The sequence below is a fragment of the Canis lupus genome, chromosome 8 (genome assembly GCF_048164855.1).
Source record: "Canis lupus baileyi chromosome 8, mCanLup2.hap1, whole genome shotgun sequence".
Classification (NCBI taxonomy): domain Eukaryota; kingdom Metazoa; phylum Chordata; class Mammalia; order Carnivora; family Canidae; genus Canis; species Canis lupus.
The window spans coordinates 8,517,102-8,535,614 of NC_132845.1; the positions used below are offsets into that span (position 1 = coordinate 8,517,102).

The 18,513-nt window shown below is 36.8% G+C and overlaps 1 protein-coding gene across 3 annotated transcripts in view; it reads left to right on the top strand.

Moving 5' to 3' along the window:
• MIGA1 (mitoguardin 1) overlaps positions 1–18,513 on the top strand; it is an 87,097-nt gene that overhangs the window by 3,320 nt on the left and 65,264 nt on the right. For all 3 annotated transcript variants that reach the window (XM_072834135.1, XM_072834133.1, XM_072834134.1), the window contains exons 3-5: positions 13,772–13,949; positions 15,710–15,846; positions 18,113–18,239. In XM_072834135.1, the coding sequence (XP_072690236.1) occupies positions 13,772–13,949; positions 15,710–15,846; positions 18,113–18,239 (442 nt within the window). The remainder of the gene's footprint in view (positions 1–13,771; positions 13,950–15,709; positions 15,847–18,112; positions 18,240–18,513) is intronic.

The following is an 18,513-nucleotide window of genomic DNA, read 5'->3' on the forward strand; positions in this document are numbered from 1 at the left end:
GAGAGAGAGAGAGAGGCAGAGACAAGGCAGAGGGAGAAGCAGGCATGATGTGGGACTTGATCCCAGGTCTCCAGGATCACGCCCTGGGCTGAAGGCAGGCGCTAAACCACTGAGCCGCCCAGGGATCCCCTCAATTGAGGGTTTAAATGGCTCAGTCAAAATGTTTATTAAGGTAGTTTAATACTTGGTTTTTATTTCATGTTTTTTTTGTTATTATATTCATAACTTTTTAAAGGAGATCATATTACTTTAAAAAATAGACCTGTGGTGCCTGGCTGGCTAAGTTGGAAGAGCAAGTGACTCATCATCTTAGGGTCATGAGTTTAAGCCCCATGTTGGGTGTACAGATTACTTAAATAAATTAATTTAGAAAAAATAGTCCTACTTTTAAAAAAAAAGATTTATTCACTTGAGAGAGAGAGAGAGAGAGCATGAGAGCACAAGCAGAGGGAGAAACAGACTTCATGCTGAGCAGGGAGTCTCATACCTCATAAATGGAATCATATAATATTTGTCTTTTGGGAGACTGGCTTATTTTACTTAGCATGTCCTCAAGGTTCATCCGTTTTGTAGCATGTTAGAATTTCCTTCTTTTTCCAGGTTGAATAACATTTGATTTTATGTATTCCCTGCATTTTGCTTATCCATTCATCCATTGCTGTTCATTTAGGTTACTTCCATCTTTTGGCTCTTGTGGATAATGGTACTATAAAACATGACTGTATGAATATCTGTTCAAGTCCCTGCTTTCAGTTCTTACAGATATCTACCAAGAAGTGAAATTGTTGGGTCATATGAGGATTCTGTGTTTAATTTGTTGAGAAACTGGCAAGTTGTTTTCCATAGTGGCTCCACCACTTTTCACTTCTGTCAGCAGTGGTCCAAGGTTCCGGTTTTTCAACATTCTCACCCAAACCTGTTATTTTATGGCTTTTTGATAGTAGCCACCCTGATGGGTATGAGTTGGTATCTCATTGTGGTTTCCCTAGTGATTTGCATTTCCCTAGTGACTAATGATGTTGAGCATCTCTTCATGCACTTATTATCCACTTGTATATCTTCCATGCGAATGGTCCCTTGATTTTTAACAAGTGCTTCTAATGGAATTTGTACTTCATTGTACTAAAGGGAAAGGTACTTATGGTAGGTAGCATTTATCACTAAAGTTACATCAAATTTCATCAAATCCAAGATGATCATTTTTGACATTTCAACATTTGTAAAACTTGCTTACAATTAAAATGAATAGTATCTCAGATGAGTAAAATACAGTGTAACTTTATATGTACATAGGAAATGATGTTGCACAGATAAGATGTATACAAATAGTAATTACTACCTAGTGTTCACTACATTTAAGACATGTATGTCCTTTATACATAAAATGTGTCTAATCTACAAAGTAACCTTGGAATTTGGAAATCATCTCCATTTGACAGATCTGGAAGCTTCAAGAGCTTCAGTAACTTGTCTAAAAGGGCAAATAATAGAGATGCCTCGGTGGCTCAGTTGGTTAAGGAGCCTACTCTTATTTTTTTCTTAAATTAATTTATTTGAGAGGGAGAATATGCAAGTAGGGGGAGGGAGACAGATAAGCAGATTCTACACTGAGCACAGAGCCCCATGTGGGGCTTGATCTCAGAACCCTGAGATCATGACCTAAGCTGAAATCAAGAGTCAGTCACTTAACCGACTGAACCACCCAGGTGCCCCAAGCATCTGACACTTGATCAGACAGACCTTGATCTTAGGGTTGTGAGTTCAAGCTGGGCATGGAGCCTACTTTAAAAGTGCAAGTAATAGGGGCACCTGGGTGGCTCAGTTGGTTAAGTGTCTGCCTTCAGCTCAGGTCATGTTCCCAGGGTTCTGGGGTAGAGCCCCACATTGGGCCCTCTGCTCAGAGAGGAGCCTACTTCTCCCTCTCTGCCCTCCCTTGTATTGTGTGTCACTATCTCTGTCTCTCTCTCTCTCAGATAAATAAATAAAATCTTTAAAAAAAAAGTGCAAATAATAAGATTTTAGCTTGTACCTCCTTGATCCCCAGATCCATTTTCTCTCATTTCCTTTCTTTCCTTTTTCAGGACTACATGCTTAAAAGAAAATTTGACAAATATGGAAAAGAATTAAAGAGAAAATAAAAATAATCAACAGTTCCTCTATAAAAGCTTATTTGCTATACTTTCTCTAGATCTTTTATTTTTGTATATATCTCTCTGCCCTCCACTCCCCTCTCCCTGCCCCCACTACCTTATTCCCCCCATTTGAGATTATAAAGTTCTATATTTTGAACATTTTCTATCATTAAAAATGCCTTATGACTATAGATGTACTATAGTTTATTGAATATTTTTCTGGTTTTATGTTTCTGGTTTGTTTCAACAGTTTATTATTTATATATATCTTTGTCCAATTTTTAGATTTTTATTAAGGTAGATTCCTAGAGGTGAAAATATTAAGTCTAAATGTTTGGTATTCTTTTATTTGTATATGTTATACCATTTGGATGACATTTCAAAGACTAGCAGAAGGACGTGTATAAAGCATTGTGCTACACATTTTGTTGGGTACGTTTCCAAGTTCATTTAGCCCTTACAATGATCTTTTTAAAAATGTATTATTTGAATAGGTAATACGGTTCACAGATCAAAACCACACACATATATACAGATACATACATGAAGATGTTTTGCTATCTCAATCTCCATCCATTCCCTATGGGTAACCATTTGGATTCCTTGAATATCAGAGTTTCCTTAATCAGATATCAGTAAAAGCAATTATATACTCTTTTTTTTTTTTTTTTTTTTATGATAGGCACACAGTGAGAGAGAGAGAGAGGCAGAGACACAGGCAGAGGGAGAAGCAGGCTCCATGCACCGGGAGCCTGACGTGGGATTCGATCCCGGGTCTCCAGGATCGCGCCCTGGGCCAAAGGCAGACGCCAAACCGCTGCGCCACCCAGGGATCCCTTATATACTCTTTATTTTCTTGTCTTTCTTATAAAAGGGAGCATACTACCTATGTTCTTGTTTTTTCACTTAGATTATTTCCTGGAGATCTTTCTGTATTAATATGTATGGATATTTTTCTTTTTTTTTTATTCCTACTGCTACATAATATTTCTATACATGAACATTTGTGTTATTTCTGATCTAGTGCTGTTACAAACAATGCTATAATGAGTAAGTTTGATATATCTCAATGCATACAGGTGTAGGCATGTGATACAGGTATAGGCACAGGATAAATATTTAGACTTTGGATTTCCAGGCCAAAGAATAAATGTATTTGAATTTGGTAGGTACTGTTAAGTTGCCTTCTGTAGGAACAGTATTATTTTGTACTCCCCCCATTTTTTTTTTTTTTTGCCAGTCTGATAGGTGAGAATGTTTTTTGTTTTTTTTTTTAAGATTTTATTCATTTATTCATGAGAGACACAGAGAGAGAGGGAGAGACAGGCAGAGGGAGAAGCAGGCTCCCTTTCAGGAGTCCGATGTGGGACTTGATCCCAGGACCCCAGGATCACAACCTGAAAAAGGCATGCTCAATCACTGAGCCACCCAGGTGCCCCCAAGAATGGTATTTCATCATGATTTTAATTTTATATCTCTTTTATATGTTGAGAGTCTTTTCATAGATTTAAGAGGAATTTGTATTAAGTATGAACATTTTAAAGGCTTTTGTTTGTCATTCTAAAGTTGCTTTTCAGATTGGGTATACCGCCAAAAAAGATTGAGTATACCAACACGGTGTCTTTTTTTTTAAATCTTTTTTTTTTTTTTTAAATCTTACCATTTATTCATGAGAGACACACAGAGAGAGAGAGGCAGAGACACAGGCAGAGGGAGAAGCAGGCTCCATGCAGGGAGCCCTACGCGAGACCCTATCCTAGGTCCCCAGGTTCACACCCCAGGCCAAAGGTGGTGCTAAACCGCTGGGCCACCAGGGCTGCCCCCAACACAGTGTCTTAATCATAATTATTGGATAATGTCTTTTTTCACAGCCTAAAAATCAGAGTATTAACTTTTTAAAAATGTTCATTGGCATTTTGTATTTCTTCTTTAGGAATTACTTTTGTACCTTTTGCATATATGATTTTATTATACCACCTATTTTTCGATGGTAAGAATAATTCTCTGAGGCCAGGTGTATTACCCAACTCGTTCCATGAGATATTTTTAAAAATAATAAAGGGGCACCTGGGTGGCTCAGTTAAGCATCTGCCTTTGGCTCAGAACATGATCCCAAGGTTCTGGGATCAAGCCCTATATCGGGCTCCCTGCTCAATGAGGAGCCTGCTTCTTGAGGGAGAAGCACGAACTCCTGCTTGTGTTCTCTCCCTGTTTCTCTCTCTCAAATAAATAAAATCTTTAAAATATAGAGTCATTGCAGGTAAACTTAAAGATAAGTTCTCTATTCTCAGCCGTGATACTTAGTATTCAAAACTCATCCCATGCAAAAACAAAAAACAAAAAACAAAAACAAACAAACAAAAAACAAAATAAAAAACCTTATTCCATGCTATTAATGCTCTATGATAGGTCAGCAAACTACAGCCTCTGAGTGAAATCAAGACTACCACTTGTTTTTGCAAGTAAAGTCTTATTGGGACATAGCCATATTCATTTGTTAATGCATTATCTGTGACTGCTTTTGCAGGACATCAAGAGAGTTAAGTGGTTGCAGTAGAGATCATATGTTCCACAAGCCTAAAATATTGACTACTTGGCCTATACTGAAAGTTTGTTGATTCCTGTACTAAGAGAGCAGGTTGTAGTTTGTTTTTAATTTTTATTTATTTATGATAGTCACACAGAGAGAGAGAGAGAGAGAGAGGCAGAGACACAGGCAGAGGTAGAAGCAGGCTCCATGCACCGGGAGCCTGACGTGGGATTCGATCCCGGGTCTCCAGGATCGCGCCCTGGGCCAAAGGCAGGCGCTAAACCGCTGCGCCACCCAGGGATCCAGCAGGTTGTAGTTTGAATAGCACAAAGGACCAAGGAAAAGGGCAGAGTTCTTGTTCTGTAACTTTAGAATTGGATTGATTATTTTAAAATGAAAAAAAAAAACATGAAAGACTTTTTTGTTCATTAGTTTAGCCTCTAAAAATTAAGAAGCCGTGTTGGATGCAATTTAGTTATATAATTGCATAATTGAGATATGTCATCAGTGTGACTGAGGTAATTTTAATACATGATGTAAGACGTGCATAGATTTAAATACCTTCTCTGATGCATCTTTTTTTTTTTAAGATTTATTTATTTATTCATAGAAATGCAGAGAGAGAGAGAGGCAGAGACACAGGCAGAGGGAGGAGCAGGCTCCACGCAGAGAGCCTGACATGGGACTCGATCCAGGGTCTCCAGGATCACGCCCTGGGCTGCCGGCGGCGCCAAACCGCTGCACCACCGGGGCTGCCCTTCTCTGATGCATCTTGATTCATATTTCACCACAGAAATTGTATGATCTTTAACCTCTCTGAAGGCAATTTATCATGTTTGACACAATAAAGATAAGCAAGCCCTCTAATAAATGTTATGTTTACATATATTTATATTGTATATATTTTATTTCCCTGTGTCGTTTATTTAAGGAATAATATATTTTCCAAGTATTTGTTCTTTATTTAGTGAATACATACTCTAAACAAAATACTTGTCTCTTTATCGTTTTAAAGATTTTATTTATTCATGAGAGACAGAGGCAGAGAGATAGGTAGAGGGAGATGTGGAACTCGATCCCAGGACCCCGGGATCACGACCTGAGCCAAAGGCAGATGCTCAACCACTGAGCCACCCAGGTGCCCCGAGTCTTTTTTTCTTGTATGGTTTTCTTAAGGATTACTTTGGTATATTACTGTTTATCATGTTAATACAAGCAGATTCTGTTTTTCAGCTGGCAACCACAACATGAAGAGGTAAGTAGTTCAGTTGATTCTCCAAATTCAGTGTTAAGTGACAAAGACAAGGAATTAACTGAGCGCTTAAAAATAAAAATTTGTCTAAATGCAGTGTGGCATCCTGCATTGGTCCTGGAATAGAAAAAGAACATCAGTGAAAAAACTGGTGAAATCAGAATGAAGTCTATAGTTTAGTTAATAATATTGTACTAATGTTAATTTTTAAGTTTTTTTTAATATGAAGTTTTTAGTTTTACAAGAGTTTATATAAATGTTAATATCATGAAGATCCTAAGTGATGGGTATAGTAGGACTCTACTATCTTTGCAGGTTTTCTGTAAATCTAAAATTATTTCAGGATGCCTGAGTGGTTCAGTCGGTTAAGTGTCTGGCTTTGGCTCAGGTCATGATCTTAAGTTCCTGGTATTGAACTCCGAGTCAGGCTCCCTGCTCACCGAGAAGTCTGCTTCTCCTTCTGCCCCTCTCCCTGCTTGTGCACTCTCTCAAATAAATAAATAAAATCTTAAAACAATAAAATTATTTCAAACTTAAAATTTTTAAAAATTAAGTCAACATTAAATAATAGCTCACAATTTTTGAATGCCTGCTATGTGTCAGATATTACTTTATGTATATTATCTATTCACAGCAACTCTGTGAGGAAGAGATGTTATTCCTATTTAGAGTTTACAGTTTGTCTGTAGTGTGTTCTAGTTATCAGATTCATTCAAAGTATATCTATTAAGCCCCTCCTGTGTTTCCGTCAAGATATAAAGTGATGAGCAAGATCTAGACCGTAGTTCCAGCCTTTACTGAGCTTAGAACCTCAATTTTGTAGAAACCACCCCTTTTCCCCCATATAAAGGTGTTATAAGTACTGTGTTTGAGGAATAGATCAACTGAATTCTTTATGCTGAGTAAAAGGAAATAAATAAGGTTATTGGAGTAGGAGACTTGTGTGTGACTATTCTCTGTCTCCAGAGAATATTAGATAGCAGGGGAAACTTGACAAGAGCTTTAAACAATAGCTTGAGGTTATGAAGTGGGAAAGATTGTGAAATCTGAGCATAAGAAGTAGTGTTCCTTTCCTTTGTATTCTCAGTGTCCGGGCCATAAATGGATATTCAATTCATGTTGAAGGAATAGGACATGTGTCTAGTTTTCATTTGTCTGGAGGTGAGGAAATGGACCATATCACCATAAAAAGCCCCTCTGAGCTTTGGGATTCTGAAATGCTGTGTTTCCTGGGTTCAAGGCAATGTTATAGGAAGTAATTGACTTTCCTCTGTGGAGGAAAACGAAACAAAACAAGAAGTGATAGGAGTAATATTAGAGACTTTCAAATGCTGTGCTGTCTAGATTACTTAGGATAAACATTTTCTCGGGAAATTTGTGACTTTTTTGTCATAGAAAAGATTTTTTTCATGAGATCATGACTGTAAACTTCAATAAATCTTTTAAGTAAAAATAATACATAACATATAAACGGAACTTGGATCTTAATAAAAGTGGATCGATTTTTATTATGTTTGAATTTATATTAGTAAAGAACATTATATGTCTGATGGAGTAGTTTTAATTTTGTATTTATATCTTCTAGTAGTTCTCTACTTCAGTGCCCTTGGATATAGTAGAACTGACAATTTAAGCAGTCACGATCACTTAGCTGTGACTGGGCCTTTATTAATAGATTATTTTCTTTAATGGAGGTCTTAATTTTGATACCTTATATTTACTCTTGCAGTAAACACTAGTCTTTACATTTGATATAAGATTAATACTTTTTAAGATTAATATTTTTTTGATAATGAGGTCATGGCAGTTTATAAAATATATGGAAAATTAAGATGTTCTTAATAATAGTGCTATTTTTATTTTTTAAAATATTTTATTTATTCATAAGAGACAGAGAAAGAGAGACAGAGACATAGGCAGAGAAGCAGGCTTCATACAGAGAGCCTGATGTGGGACTGGTCCTGGGACCCTAGGATCATGTCCTGGGCTGAAGGCAGACACTCAACTGCTGAGCCACTCCCTATTTTTATTTTTAATCAAAAAAATTTTTAAGGTTTTATTTTTAAGTAATCTCTATACCCAACATGGGGCTTGAATTCATGACCCTGAGATCAAGAGTCCCATGCTCCACTGACTTGAGCCACCCAGGTGTTCAAGAGAATAATTCTTAGTTTGTGAAGGGAAAAAAATTTGAGGTGGTATTGGGATGTTCTAATTTTTCTTGGTAGTTTTGAAGGAATTTAAATAGACTTGGATAAAAGTAGAGTAGGAATAATATTTTTTAAGATTTTATTTATTTATTTATAAGAGAGAGAGAGAGAGAGTCAGAGACATAGGCAGAGGGAGAAGCAGGCTCCATGCGGGGAGCCTGATGTGGGACTGGATTCCAGGACCTTGGGATCATGACCTGAGCCAAAGGCAGACAACCACTGAGCCACCTGGACATCCCAGAGTAGGAATGGTTTAAACTTTTTTGTTAGATCATAGTTACTGAGGCCACTGAGGCCACATACAAATGGAAGTAAATCATTTCTGGTATTCCAGAAAATTAGCAATTTTTATGTGTAGAACACAGATGTTATTTTAAAAATAGCTTTACTTAAAAATAAATAAATAATTAAAAATAGCTTTATTAAGGTATAATTGACACACATTACACTGTCCATATTTAAAGTATATGATTTAAGTTTTGACACACTTGTATACTTGTGTATATTATACCTATGAGATTCTTGGCACAATCAGGGTAATGAACATATCCATGATCCCTAAAAGTTTCTTATTCCCCTTTGTAATTTCTCCCTTTGCATCTCTCTCTCCAGGTCCCCTCCCTCACTTTCCCCCAGGCAACCACTGATCTGCTTTTTGTCACTATAGATTTGTTTGCATTTTCTGTTTTATATTAGACAGAATCATATAATATGTATTTTCTTTTGTCTCTTTTTTTACTTAGTCTGATTTTGAAATATATACATTGCATATATCAATAGTAATTCTTTTTTATCACTGCGTAGTATTCCATTATATGGATATACCACAGTTTGTTTGCTTGTGCATCTATTGGTGGACATTGGGTTGTTTCTTGTTTTTATTTTTTAGTTGTAACCAAAGCTGCTAAGAACATTCCCATGCAAATCTTTGTGTGGACATATGCTTTCCTTTTTCTTGGGAGTGGAATGCTGAATCATAAAATAAGGGTTTTTTTTTCAAAGACTATATATTTGAGAGAGAGAGAGCAAGAGGGAACAAATGGGGAGGAGAGGGAGAAGCAGACTCCCTGCCGGGCTACAAGCAAGATAGGGATATATTTAATTTATTTTTTATTTTTATTTCTGTGTTTTTAAGATTTTATTTATTTATTCATGGGAGACACAGAGAGAGGGAGAAGCAGGCTCTTAGGAGTGCCTAAGATACTGGGTCTCCAGGATCAGGCCGTGTGCTGAAGGCGGTGCTAAACCACTGAGCCACCTGGGCTGCCCTTTTGCCCATTCTTTAATTGGTTTTTCTTACTAAGTTTTGAGAATTCTTTATGTACCTTGGGTACAATTCCTTTATCAGATACATCATTTACGACAATTTTTTTCTAGTCCATAGATTGTCTTTTTAACTTCTGAAAAGTGCTATTTATTTATTTATTTATTTAACGACTTATTTATTTTAGAAGGAGAGCTCATGTGTGAGCAGAGGGAGGGGCAAAGGGAAGGGTGACAGTCTCAGACAACCCCCCTCCCTCCAGTGCAGAGCCCAATGCAGGCTTGATCCTATAACCCATGAGATCATGACCTAAGCTGAAAGTGAGCCAGAGGCCTAACCAGCTAAGCCCCCCAGGTACCTAAGCAGTGCCTTTTTTTTTTATTTTTTATTTTTTTATTTTTTTATTTATGATAGTCACAGAGAGAGAGAGAGAGAGGCAGAGACACAGGCAGAGGGAGAAGCAGGCTCCATGCACCAGGAGCCCGACGTGGGACTCGATCCCAGGTCTCCAGGATCGCGCCCTGGGCCAAAGGCAGGCACCAAACCACTGCGCCACCCAGGGATCCCCAGCAGTGCCTTTTAAAGACCAGAAGTTTTTATTTTTATTTTTATTTATTTATTTTTTTGATTTTTTTTTTTTAAATTTATGATAGTCACAGAGAGAGAGAGAGAGAGAGAGAGAGAGAGAGGCAGAGACACAGGCAGAGGGAGAAGCAGGCTCCATGCACCGGGAGCCCAATGTGGGATTCGATCCTGGGTCTCCAGGATCGCGCTCTGGGCCAAAGGCAGACGCTAAACCACTGCGCCACCCAGGGATCCCAGACCAGAAATTTTTAATTCTGAAGTCCATTTGTCAACTTTTTTTTTTTTTTTTTTAATGGATTAGGTTCTTGGTGTCGTCTCTAAGATATATTTGTATAGCCAAAGGGCACAAAGATTTTCTCCTGTGCTTGCTTCTAGAACTTTTATAGTTTTAGATTTTATAGTTTTAGATTTATGTTTTATAGTTTTAGATTTTATATAGAACTTTTATAGTTTTAGATTTTATGTTTCCTTAGTTTTAGGTTTATGATCCATAGTGAATTATTATATTTTATGAAATTATACAGTATATAATCTTTCTTAACGTAATGCATTTGAGATTCATTCCATTGTTGTCTGTCTGAATATTCTGGCCCTTTTTATTGCTGAGTATTCCATTGTATGGATGTACAGTTTATCCATTTACCTGTGGAGGAACATGCAGGTGGTTTGTGGGTCTTGGATTTTGTTTTCTTCTAGAAATTTCTTCCTTGAATTTCCTTTTTACTTTTGACAAAAATAGCTTGACTGTATATGTACGGTTTATTTCTGATTTCTGTTACATTGATCTCTATGTCTGTTGTTTTGCAGTACCACCTGTTTTAATTTTTTTTTTTAATTTTTATTTATTTATGATAGTCACAGAGAGAGAGAGAGAGAGGCAGAGACACAGGCAGAGGGAGAAGCAGGCTCCATGCACCGGGAGCCCGACGTGGGATTCGATCCCAGGTGTCCAGGATCGTGCCCCGGGCCAAAGGCAGGCGCCAAACCGCTGCGCCACCCAGGGATCCCACCACCTGTTTTAATTATCCTAGTTTTATAGTTAAGTTTTGAAATTGGCTAGATTAGGTTCTCCAACTGTGTTCTTTTTCAGAGTTACTTTGGTTATTCTAGTTCCTTTGTCTTTCCTCAACTTTTTTTTTTTTTTTTTAATAATCTGCCAAAATCTACAGAAATTTTTGCCTGGGGGCTCTTGGGTGGCTCAGTCAGTTAAATGTCTGCCTTTCGCTCAGGTCATGATCTCAGGGTCTGGGATCAAGCCCTACTTCAGGCTCCCTACTCAGCAGGGAGTCTGCTTCTCCCTCTCCCTCCATCCTTCACACCCGTTTGTACACCCCACCCCCAATAAATAAAGATCTTTAAAAAAATCTTTTTTTTCCTTTTTTTTTTTTTTAAGATTTATTTATTCATTCATTCATTCATTCATTCATTCAGAGAGAGACAGGCAGAGGGAGAAGCAGGCTCCGTGCAGGGAGCCCGACGTGGGACTCGATCCTTGGTTTCCAGGATCACACCCCGGGCTGCTGGCAGTGCCAAACCGCTGCGCCACTGGGGCTGTCCAAAAAAATCTTTTTTCCTGGGATTTTGATTAAAATTCTATTGGTTTTTGTAAATCAGATTGGAGAGAAACAACATTTTATAATCCATGAACATGATGTATCTCCTTTCATCTTTGTTTTTTTCATCAGTATTTTGTTATTAACTAGCACTGATTTCTTTTTTTTAGATTTATCTCTAAGTATTTTTTTTATTTCCCTCTCCCACTTCTGCACCATTAGGGAGACTTAGGATTCTTGCTTTCTTTTATGTGAGTAGTGACTGGTGGGATTCATGAAGATAAAACCTGCAAAAAATATGGATTACCCCTATCTTTGCAGCCCTGCTACCAGGGGGTACTTTACCCTCTCTCACCAGTGCACACTGTCTCTACCAATTTACTCGCGTACTAGCTGAACTCATAAATATCCTTTTGTGTTTTATCTCAGCGTGCCAGAGTTTATAAGTTATCTCTTTGTGCAGATGCCTGTGTCTCTTTAGTTTTGGGGCCGGCAGATTGCCCTCCAACCTCAGCATTGTGATGAGTTCAAGAAAAAATGAGAACTTGCCATTTGCTTGGCTTTTTGTTGTTAAGAATTTGGAAGTGCATCAGGCTCCCTGCATGGAGCCTGCTTCTCTCTCTCTGCCTGTATCTCTGCCTCTCTCTCTTCCTCTGTGTCTCTCATGAATAAATAAATAAAATCTTAAAAAAAAAAAAAGAATTTGGAAGTGACACTCTTTGTACCTCTCTACACCTCAAGACTATGGCTTTATATTATAGATCTCCTGTATTTTAGGTGATTGATAGTGTCTGTCCCCCAAGACAAAGTTAATTACCTCTTGCTCTGATATTAATAGTGTATACTTATATTACTGTATTTATCACACAATACTGTAATTACCTGACCATATATTTGTCTCTACTGTTAGCACACTGCTTGAAGGAGGCAAGATCTGTGGCCTCAATAACCAGGGCTTCTCGATCATTGAAAGGCATTGATATTTGCTTGCTGAATAGAATTACAGTAAGAATTTTAATCTTCATAATACAGTGTGGTACATTGTAAAATGCTGAGTAAATATTTGTTGAATAATTCATGCATAAAAGGACTTATTCAGATAACATTTACAAATTGAGTTAATTCAGAGCATCTGGGTGGCACAGTCAGTTAAGTTTCTGACTCTTGGTTTTGGCTCAGGTCCTGATCTCAGGGTCGTGAGATCAAGCCATGCATTGGGCTCTACATTCAGCACAGAGTCTGCTTGAAATTCTTCCTCCCTTTGCTCTCCTCTTCCTCGAGTGCATGTGCGCTCTCTCTCTCTCTCTCTCAAACAAATAAACCTTTAAAAAAATTGAGTTAATTCATGTTTGTCCAAATTTCCAAATTGTCCAAATTAAAAAAAAATTAAAACTCTGACATGGGGCTCCTGGGTGGCTCAGTTGGTTAAGCGTCTGGCTCTTGATCTCAGCTCACTTCTTGATTTCAGGTGTGTGAGTTCAAGCCCCATGTTGGGCTCTACACTGAGTGTGGAGCCTACTTAAACAAAAACAATAGGGCAGCCCAGGTAGCTCAGTGGTTTAGTGCCGCCTTCAGCCCAGGGCATGATCCTGGAGACCCGGGATCGAGTCCCACATCAGGCTCCCTGCATGGAGCCTGCTTCTCCCTCTGCCTATGTCTCTGCCTGCCCCCCTCTGTCTCTCATGAATGGATAAATAAAATCTTTTAAAAAACAGAAAACAAAGCGAAACTGAATTAATCATTCCTATAATTTAAAATCTTGCTGTGATTCAGATATTTAGTTGCATGAAAATCATTGGTTCAACAGGTTTTAATGACGTTGAATTATTTTGTGTTCCTTTTGACTTTTTGGTAGATTTGTTACCTAGGAACTTAAAATAATAGATTAGTATAGTTTGCTTGTTTTTAAAATTCAAATTGGGGGACGCCTGGGTGACTCAGTTGTTGGGCGCCTGCCTTTGGCTCAGGTCGTGATCCCAGGATCAGGTCCCACCATTGGGCTCCCTGCGAGGAACCTACTTCTCCTTCTGCCTATGTCTCTGCCTCTCTCTCTCAGTCTGTCTCTCTCATGAATAAATAAATAAAATTCAAATTGGGCTACCTATCACTAAAGAGTGTGAAATAATATTCTCTTGGCATTACTTAGAACTAGGTTAGCTTAAGAATAAGTTTTGTTCTTATGTCTTTATTTTAAGTGAACAAATAAATGTAAGAAATTTTTTCAACCTACCTGCATCTTTTCCAGATAAAATTTTCACCAGTAGCAAAAAAGTTGTTTGTGGTAACTGCAGTGAGTGCTGTGTCTGTAATTTTTCTGGCCCATCATTTTAAAAGAAAACGTGGAAAGAAGAAAGGAAAAATATTACCATGGGAACCAGAGCACCTTGTACTTGAATATGCTAAGAGAGCAGCATCAGACAAAGGTAAGTGGAGCTAGCTGAATTAAATCTATAAAGGAAATTTTATATATAAATCATAACTGATGTGCAGTGATTTCAGTGTTTTAGTCTCCAGAGTTCCTTTAAGAATAATACAGATCTACAGATTCATTTTAGAAAGATTAGAACATACAGATAAGCAAACAAAAAATTAAAATCACCTGATACTGTGCTACCCAGAAGTAATGACTGATAATACTTTGGCATATATCTATCCATTTCTAGTTGCATTTAAATATATTAAAACATAACATTTTATATTATGTACATATAAATGATATATCTAGTTTAAGGAAAATTATGATTACCTCTTTGTAGACTGCTTGTTAGATACTTAACAATACATAAGAATGTTTTTCTAGGTCAAAAAATATACTTCTATGCTTTCATATTTAGTATGTACTTAATGTTAAGTTTGTAAACATACACCCTGATTTGTTTAAGCAGTTTCTTGTTGTCCCTTTATTTATTTATTTATTTATTTAAAGATTTTATTTATTCATGAGAGACACAGAGAGAGAGGCAGAGACATAGGCAGAGGAAGAAGCAGGCTCCATGCAGGGAGCCCTATGTGGGACTCGATCCCAGAACTCCGGGATCACTCCCTGAGCCGAAGGCAGACGCTTAACTGCTGAGCCACCCAGGTGTCCCTTGTTGTCCCTTTAGAATGCTTTTCTTGCTTTGCATTTATTTGTCTGATTATTTTCTTAATATATAAGTAGAATAGAATTGCTGGTCTCTAAAAGATCTATGGATCTATAGTTAGAGATGTGGTACATATTGCCAAAGTATATCAATAACAATAATTTCTTGAGCATGCTGAATTTCTTATTTTTTAAAATTAATTTAAATTTATTTAGAGTATCATATGCTTTTGTGATTGACTTGTCTAGCAAATAATTAATGAATGACTTTTGTGCCAAGTACAGTGAACATTACAGTAATGGTAGCTCTCACTTAATGAGATTTTATTAGATCTCAGGTGTAATGCTAATGTATATTCACTGCATTATTTAACCTTTATAGCAATCCTGTGAATTCAGACTATATCCTGAGTTATTGTTTAGACTTAAGAATGAGATAAGGAAAAAAAAATGAGATAAGGAAAACTTAAGGGACTTGCACAGGGTCATATAAGTCCAGGGATTGAATTGAAGAATGTCTTAACTGTTGCATTAAAGATGAACTAAGATACAGCATCTGCCATAGATGAATAGATAATTAGGAGAGACAGAAATATAAAAAACTAATTATAGTATAATATGATATGGTTTAGATGTAATTCAGGAAAGAAAGTGCTTATATTTTGTTAAATTTATAACTTGAAGGTTCATAGTTACCAGTATGTTTTTATTTTATTTTATTTTTAATTATTCTCTGTACCGAACATGGGACTCAGACTTATAAACTTAAGATCAAGAGTTATATACCCTACCAGCTCACTCACCAGGCACCCTTAGTTGTCAGGATTTTTTATACTGATTACAACAGATCATTCAAATACTGCTGTAATTAGATGAATATTTTATTCTTCATTTAAGAAACAAGAGTTTAGCAGTGTTAAATACAATTGTAAAGAGATGTGGATTTTAATGATGTACATTTAATAATTTACACATTTGAGTGAAATGTGTTTTAAACTTAGCTTTCTGAGTGAATATAATGTAAACCTTGAAAATTTACATTAAATTTATCATTGGAGTTAATAATATCTCTAATATTATTGATATTATTGTATTTGGTAGGTTCAAGTTGTTCCAGTAGTAGACAGAATTTGACGTTATCTTTAAGTTCTGCCAAAGACAAAGGATCTCAGTCTTGTAACTATGCTAATGGAGGACTTTTCAGTAAATACTCAGGTTCTGCACAGAGTTTAGCCTCCGTAAGTAAAGAACAAAACTTACTGTTTTATAGATTTGCCCTTGTGTCTATTGTTATCTCTTTGTTTAAATGTCATATAGATAACTCCTAGTATGGAAAGAACCTTAAATCATCTGGTTGTGTCTGTTTTCTTTAAGCAAGTAAACTTTTCCTTTTGCTGACTAACCAGCCAGTTTCATTCCAGCTTTCCTTGAGTAAGTGATGTGGACACATGAGGGCTGTAGAACAGTGTTGATGTGGAAGTGTTGTTTCAAAACTAGATGTTCTGTAAAGAAGCTGGAAAGATACAGTCAGACTTCATGCTAGGTCACAAAATAATGAGCCTCCATAGGTTTAAAGTGTGTGGCTTGCTGAAGCTAAGTGTGCAGTTCCCTTACCTTGTTCTTTGGAGCATTGATATAGTATTGATTGATGGGGAGAAAAAAAGTTAGTATTTGTTGCAATTTAGTAAAGTTTAAAAATTTGTTAAATAGGTAGATTGTTAAATAGGCTTTTTACTAAATAAAGAAGAGGCAAGAAAATGTATGGTGATAAATGTGTTCCTGATCCTTCTGGTTCCCCTCCTTGGAGACAAACAGCATTGATAATTTCTTACATATATACTTCTGGGAAAGTATGCCTCTACCATCATGTATATTCACTATTTAATTTTATTTTTTATTTTTATATTTTTAAAAGATTTTATTCATTTATTCATGAGAAACACAGAGAAAGAGAGGCAGAGACACAGGCAGAGGGAGCAGCAGGCTCCGTGCAGGGAGCCCAATGTGGGACTCAATCTGGGGACCCTGGGATCACGCCCTGAGCCAAAGGCAGATGCTCAACCGTTGAGCCACCCAGGTGTCCCTGTATTCATTATTTTAAATAATTTATTGAACACCGTGTTCTGTACCCTGCTTCTGTATTTTGTTGGAATATATAGCTGCCCCTTTCTTAAGTGCTTAAAAATATACTAAATTTTTAAAGGCTATTCTGTGGTAGGAACATCTAGATCAAAGGCCTGCAGGCTTTCATTTGTTCTTTGAAACTGAACAGGATGATGAAATATATGCCCATTCTATAATCTGGATTTACTCTGTGTCAGAGAATACCTCTATTTTGAAATTTTTCAACTGAGTTGAAGCAGTTGTTCTTAACTACTAAGTAGAAAAAGGGAGTTTCATGATAAATGTGGATAGAAAGTCTGGAATGCCTTTACTATACTTGCTTCAGCTCACCTCATCATTCCACTGCTGGGACTAGGAACCCAGATTTCTGCCATTTTTACTGAGTGCCCAAACAAGGCAACACATGTGGAAAGGAGGGGTCAGGGTCCACAAAACTTGGTAATTGCATATGAGAGGTGTGAGAAGAGAAGTTAAAGATGGCTTTCTGTTTTCAAGTTTGGGAAATTATGGGGATGGAAGTATTATTAGTGAATCTGGAGAAGGAAAAATTTTTGTTGTGGGAAGATGCAGAGCTCCTTTTTGATAGAGTCAGTTTTAAGATGCCAGCAGAAGAGCTGAGTAGAATCAAATAGGCAGATGGAAATATGGGCTAAATTTCTTTATTTTTAATTTTAAAAAAAAGTTTGTTTTGAGAGAGAAAAAGAGAGAGTGCATGAGGAAAGGGGCAGAGACAGAATCTCAAGCAGACTCCCTGCTGAGCACAGAGCCCAGCATGGGGCTCGATCTCACGACACATCAGATCATGACCTGAGCTGAAATCGTTAAGTCCGATCCTGAACCGACTGAACCATCCAGGCGCCCCTAGGTTTATTTTAAAAGGACAGAACTGGAAGTAGAGACTAGGAGTCATTTGCATAGAGGTGACTGAAATGATTGGCCCAGTGCACCTTGCTAGAGAAGGGATGATGGTAAAGGCTTTTCAGTTTCAGTTATTGTTTAGCAGAGAATCAGCATTGCCAATAAATTCTGAAAAGGAAATAAGCTAGTTACCTCTAACCAAAGTAGGTGTGGATAAAATTAATAAGTAAATACTTAATAAAACAGTAAACTATAAAAATAACTACCTGATTTTTTTTTTTAGAGAAATAACTAGTTTTTGTTTGAAATACTCTCCTATTTGTGTATTTTTGAACAAACAAAGGCTTAAAATATTTAAGGTATGACTCCTGACTGACTATAGTTAGATTTGTTTCTTCAGGTAGGAATTATATGCGTTGTTTTACCAGGAATAGGTTATGTAAATAATGTGTAAGTACAAAAGATTACAAAATACTATCACAAAAGGCATTTTGAAGTAACCTCTGTTGATCTTAATTTTAGGTCCAGAGTGTCAATTCTTGTCATAGCTGTGCTTGCGGCAATTCTAACTCCTGGGACAAAGCAGATGAAGATGATATTAAACTTGTGAATATTCCTGTGACCACTCCTGAGAACTTATACTTGATGGGTAGGAATACCATAATAAAGTTTTAAGATATTATACTCTCATTTAATGTGAAACTAAAGAATGATGAATTATTCTAAGGGAAACAGCATAGTTTTGAAATGTTCTTATATCTTTTGAATCTAGTGTACATAACATAACCTACTATATTAGTTTTTGGAGGATACTCTAACAAATTACCACAAACTTAGTTGTTTAAATAGCAGAAATGTATTCTTTCAGACTTTTGGCAGCCAGAAGACTGAAATCATTATCACTGGGCTGAAATCAAGATATC